Raw genomic sequence first — 6,239 nt, 5'->3', positions numbered from 1 at the left:
TCTGTTTACATATTATAGAATTCTTTTGCTGAATTTATTTACATTTTTTAAATGTTTATAAAATATAATTTATTGCACACAGTATTCAGAGAAGAATGCATTATATTTATTTACAGATATTTTAAGTTATGTAGGACTTTACTGAGGGCATCAAGCCTGTTTAAAGAATCCAAAACATGTGGCTTGCATTGAAAAACTAATCCATTTTCTCTATTTGAAGTATATCATTATAATTTCTCCACAATAGAAATAAGTCATTTGCCTTAGAGCTCGTTTGTTTTGAATGCATGGTGTTTTTTGTGGACTTTGAGTATATTCTATATACTTACTCACATAGAAGATGGTAAATATGAAGCCAGTGAACTGGAAAATCAGAATAACTACAGTACTTAGAGCATAATATTACTGCCCAGTGGGATTTTTATTAGCCACTAGCTGTAACAAAAACTACTGCAATATGATTTATAGTACATATAATTTTAAGCATTCAGTAGTATTTTATGACCATCAAGAAAAGGTTCATAATTTTTACATAGCTGCATGGTGGTGCTCAAAATTTCTTTCTATGGAAACAAATCAACAGACTGGAAATTAGTTTCCATGGATTGAAAATGGCTCATTTAATCTGAAGAAATTGATTCATAAAAGTCAGGGACATAAACAATCAAATGAGTTTAATCAAATGTTTAATCAATAATAATGCTGAATTTAAAGCATACATCAGGTGATTCAAATGAACATTGCTACAGGAGGTACAAAGTTATGAATGATTTGCCACTTGAGACACAAACTACAACTCATTCTAAGTGAGACAAGGGATTTTAGGCATTGCTTCTCCTGATGCCTGGGTAACTATTACTTACACCCTTTACTCACTGCATGCTTACTGAAATTAAAATTTAATTCAGACTAAATTTTTATCTCCTTAGGTGCTATTTTACTATAGAACTTACAGAAAAATACAGATTCACTGTTCTTAAAGGTGGCAAATAATCTATTTCATGAAAATAGAGCTCCACGCAGAAGCATGTTCAGCTATTTAAATATCTTAGGTCTAAATTCCTACTTCTCACTCATATGCTTGTAATGCCCTTATTCTGCTGTTCTCTTTCTATTCTGCTGTTAAAAAGAACTTCAAAACATTGACAGATTCTGGGAATTAAAGCCTTTAAATACCAATTAACTTCTGACCATGTAGGGTGACACACTACACCATCATGTTCTATAATCTTATAGATTCTAAAATGCTGAAATAAGCCTAGGGTAGAATATCAAGAGAATATAATGGTAAAAGTAGGATTAGCCTTTTCAGACTAGTGTCATATATTTCATGTAATTGTAAGCTGGGCTCTTAAATAGAAAATATTTTGCAAACCATGCCTTTAAGGAATCAAAGACAACTAAAAAAAAAAAAGACATAGGAATTTCTTATTCAAAAACATTGTAATGGCTTAGCATCAATGAATCTTTGAGATATGTTTCTATATAAACACATCTCTTCTTATTACTGGAGCCCTGTACCTGTACTCACATGAATGCCTCCAATTGAGAGGGGAGGAAAAAAAAAGAAACCTTATTTCGCTAGATAAAAAGCACAAGAGTCTACTCACGAAGGAGCTGAGAACTGAGACACAGTGACTTTCAAGAGAGACAGTTGACTGCCAAGCAGGAATGCTCTCAGAATTGACAGATTTCTACGCAGTTTCTTATTGGAAACTGATGGCAGGGAATGACATCACACCAAAAGCACTAAAAATACATCATGCAAAAGAGAGCTAGCTAGTCCATACAACAGTTGGTCTAAACAGGGTCACATCAAAGTCCCAGATATGATGTTTGAGACTACCAATCAGCTCAGCTGACACAAAAAAACCCCACAGTTTAATTTATGTGACTTGTAGATTAACAGAGATATTGATCCAAGAGGGAATACCAAGATGGTCTGTGGCAGGAAGAATGTAACAAGGAACCATGGGAGTTGTGGTCTCAGACAATACTTGATTGTCATTGGTTAAAAGGTCATGTGATATGTTCAAGTGTGGTATTTAAACCTAGGCAGTTGGAATAAACGGTAATTCTGCTGTGGCACTCGTTCCTGTCTGAGTGGGGTTTGTACCTTGAACAGCACCTCAAATGGCCGTCCGATAAGGGACTTCAGCAGGTTACCGGCAACCAGGAGCAGCAACTCTGGGGAACCTGTACGGGGGTGTCCATATCGCCAAAACCAAAAGGAAGAAAAGAAAAAATTCAGCGCACTGGGTTACCTCGGCAAAAAGGAACAAAAAAGAAAGAAAAAAGGACCAGAAGAAAGGACAACAGAGCTTCAGCACAGAGGTAACCAAAAATTGGTGAATATGGGAGGGTGGTTTACCTGTCAGGAGGGAATTACTCCAAAAATCAAACAAACAGCTGAAGCTATCTCTCAACTTTTACAAGAACAGAGTATAACCATAGAAGAAAGTAAGTTATGGGACTTGTTATATTGGATTTCGTTGCATGAACCTGCATTACCTCTAACTGGACCTTATCAAGTATCATCTTGGAGGAAAATAGGGAACAAGATTATTGAAAAAAACAGTGAAGGAAAAACAGACGCCCTCAAGAATTTAGCTACATGGAAGGACATTATGATAGCTTTAAATAAGCACTACAGAAAGGCAAATGCACCTGGGAGAGTGGACTCCCCCCCCCTCACTCCTTTCCCCTCAACCCCCCCCTTCAACCCCAGCCCCCCCACCGACTGAGTGGCGCGTGGGGGGGGATGTACATTGGACAGGGGGGATGGGGGGAAGGGGGAGCCCTTGGGGGGAACGGTGCAGTGGCAATGTGTGGTGTGGAGGAGCATGACTTGGGGGGTGGCAGCATGAGCATGGCAGCCAGGGGGGATGCTGGCTTTGTGCCAGTGCCCATGGCTGCAGCTGAGACCATGCCATACAGAGCAGCAAGCGGTGCTGCTGGAGCCAAGGACCGTTACAGAGCAGCGTCTACCCCTGGACCGTTACGGGGTGACCGTTACACGGCAGTTGCACAGTCAACGTGCAGAAGGAGAGTGGCACCGGAGGCACCGCCATGTTGCCCCTGCCGTGCGCTGAAAGTGAAGCTGTCACCCCCAGGTTCAGGCGTTTCGCCGGGAAGGGGGGAGGATGACTATGATGGACAAATAGACGGCGAATCTATAGAGGACACAGAAGAGAATCTGATAGCTCCCTTTAGCCAGGGCAGCCCGCTAACACCCTTTGGCTGAGCAGCGGCCATGTTCTGCGGTTGCAGAACAGCCACGCAGCAACATGGACACAGCAAGCTTACTCCGGCCGTGAGGCGGAAGTGAAAGTGCCTCTTCCGACACCACCAGTTCAACCAACTCACAACAAATGCACAACAGTTAAAGCATCACTGTGGCTCTCCTACCAAGAAACCAACCCACAGCCCTCACCAGCCTCAGAACAGCTTCTATGCCGAAGATGGCCTGATAGGGGAGGAAGAAGAGATATTGACTCCCTAGAAAGCTTACCTGAGCTGTGGCAAACTGAACTCAGCGAGACAAGAGAACCAGAAAAAAGACAAGCAGTTTTGAATCCTGCAAAAGAGGAAGAACAGCAAACATGGCTACAGCTACTACTTCAGCTCGAGGAAGAAGATGCAGACTGGGAAAGCACACAGAACATCTGCCTACCCAAGCCCAGACCATCAGCAAAGTCGAAGCTACCGACGTTGAAGTGGTCAACACGTGTACTGACTGCGTTGCTGGCGATGACAGCTGTTGGTTTTGTACTGCGAGAATTTCAGCTGGGACAACACCATCCACCTCCTGACAGAATCAACAACCTAGAGGTAACATTGCAAAACACAGCAGACATACAGCTATCAGCTACCATGTTTAATTTCCTAAGTCACAAAAGGACAACTTTACTAATTGACAGATTATCTGCTATTATAAAAAGTTCTTCTGTGTTACAGGGGGTAAGAATAATAATAAGAGGGGCCCCAAATCAAGTATTTACTTCTCACTATTTTAAAATGCTGTTAGACAATATGCCATATACAACATGGAAAGCCAAACTTAAACAAGTAGTAAACAAACAACCAGTTACAATTTCAACTGCAGAAACACATAACTCTTTATGCACAGTAACTGCAAGAGCCTTGAGAAAGCAAAACAAACAAAACCCTCATACAACACAAGCCCAAAGATGTTCCACAAAGTTGCAACATAAAACAATACACACCTCTAAATCCACTCAAAACACAAACATGCAAAGATACCACTGGACAGTACTGCCTCAGGGCATGAAAAACAGCCCGATGATTTGTAAGACAGTGGTAGCCAACATCATACACCCTGTTCGAAAACTCCACCCTTCAACCATCATCTATCCTTATATAGATGACATCCTGATAGCAGCAAAACACGGGACCGAACTACAATCCACCTTGACTGCCTTAACTGACGCCATCCAAAAAGCAGGTCTGCAGCTTGCCTCAGAAAAAATTCAACGCACCCAACCTTGGACCTACCTCGGATGGAGGATCACTCAACAGGAAATCATGCCACAACCACTGACTTTCAAAGTAACGGACACTATGACCCTGAATGATTTGCAATGGCTTTTAGGAGCCATTAACTGGCTGAGGCCTGTCTTGGGGATCAAAACAGAGGAATTGCACCCCCTCTTTGAGCTACTTAAAGGTGACCCAACTCTCACATCTATTCGATCCCTAACCCCAGAAGCAAAACAAGCTCTGGAAGTATGCTCCCAGGCCGTCAAAAACAGGCAAAGCAGACGACGACACCCTGACCTGCACATTCGCCTCGCCATCATATCCAGCAAGTTCCAACCTTTTGCTGTCCTTTTCCAAAGGGATCAGGCAGAATCTGACCCTTTGAGAATTCTAGAATGGTTATTTCTTCCCCACTCTCCACCTAAGACTGTTTGGACCATTAATGACATGCTTGCTAAGCTCGTCATGAAAGGTAGAGGATGTCTGCAGGAGATGGATGGAAGGGATCCTGAGACGATCTACATTCCAGCCACAAAAGACAACTTAGACTGGTTTCTTGCAGAGGACGCTGGGTTTCAGACTGCATTAGCGGACTTCCACGGTAATATTTCCATTCACCTCCCGAAACATAAACTCTGGGCGGAAATAGGAAATCTACCCCTGATGGCCACGCGTCGCTGCAAACTACGACCAGTAAATGGAGTCACACTCTTCACTGACGCGTCTGGACAATTGAAAAAAGCCGCCGTGACATGGAAGAACCCTGCCACAGGACAATGGGACAATAAGGTACAAACCTTGGACCAAGGTTCTGTACAGGTTTTAGAACTAGCAGCTATCCGCATGGCATTTGAATTGTTCCATGATCAACCTATGAATGTTGTCACAGATTCTCACTATGCAGCAGGGTTGGTCTCACGTCTCGAAGCCTCCTTCCTTCAAGATGTCACTAATCCTCACTTATTCACAGAAATTCGTACCATATGGTTTCTTATCAACCACAGAAAATTTGATTTTTACATAATGCACACTAAGTCACACACAGAACTTCCGGGACCCATAGCAGAGGGCAATCAAAAAGCTGATGCAACTGCTATGGTAACTACAGTTCCCAAAATTCTGCAACAGGCTAAACTCTCACACCAGTTCTTCCACCAAAATGCACGTTCATTAAAGAGACAATTCCAAATTACAATAAACCAGGCCAGAGACATAATTATGTCATGCTCTGACTGCCAGTGAATTACCCCAATGCCAGCTAAGGAAGGGGTTAATCCCAGGGGCATAACAGCCAATGAAATCTGGCAGACAGACGTTACACATATAGCTGAATTCGGTAAACTAAAAGATGTCCATGTTACAGTAGACACGCATTCCAGATACATTAATGCAACAGCACACACGGGAGAAAAAGCCAAAGACGTCATCAGACACTGGCTCAGTTGTTTCGCAATCCTAGGAATTCCAAAAACCATAAAAACTGACAATGGCCCTGCTTATTGTTCTGAAAAAATCAAAACATTTCTCACAGATTGGGGGGTACTCCATTCCATAGGTATACCGCATTCACCCACAGGACAAGCCATTGTAGAAAGAACTCACCATACACTAAAGGAAATGCTTCAAAGACAAAAAAGAGGGGAGTCGGTATATAGCCCCCAGGAACGCTTATGGAAAGCGTCATATGTTCTAAATTTCTTAAACTGTGATGATACAGACCATAGCAGGTATGAACACCA

At 42.3% G+C, this 6,239-nt stretch overlaps 2 protein-coding genes across 2 annotated transcripts in view; both read left to right on the top strand.

The window, feature by feature from the left end:
- The first annotated feature begins 2,081 nt into the window (after nt 1–2,081).
- LOC108499949 (endogenous retrovirus group K member 11 Pol protein-like) lies at nt 2,082–6,006 on the top strand. Its single transcript, XM_017820312.1, has 2 exons — nt 2,082–2,334; nt 3,249–6,006. The coding sequence occupies exon 2, from the start codon at nt 3,751–3,753 to the stop codon at nt 5,740–5,742; it is 1,992 nt and encodes a 663-aa protein (XP_017675801.1). The 5' UTR covers nt 2,082–2,334; nt 3,249–3,750; the 3' UTR covers nt 5,743–6,006.
- Nucleotides 5,745–6,239, top strand: part of LOC108499950 (endogenous retrovirus group K member 25 Pol protein-like) — a 3,047-nt gene continuing 2,552 nt past the window's right edge. The window contains exon 1 of the mRNA XM_017820313.1: nt 5,745–6,227. Within this exon, the coding sequence (XP_017675802.1) occupies nt 5,752–6,227 (476 nt within the window). The 5' untranslated portion in view covers nt 5,745–5,751. The remainder of the gene's footprint in view (nt 6,228–6,239) is intronic.

This window comes from Lepidothrix coronata, unplaced genomic scaffold (assembly GCF_001604755.1).
Source record: "Lepidothrix coronata isolate B3197 unplaced genomic scaffold, Lepidothrix_coronata-1.0 Scaffold81, whole genome shotgun sequence".
Taxonomy (NCBI): Eukaryota; Metazoa; Chordata; class Aves; order Passeriformes; family Pipridae; genus Lepidothrix; species Lepidothrix coronata.
Note: the sequence above shows the minus strand (reverse complement) of the source record. Positions and strands in the feature narration are given on the sequence as shown.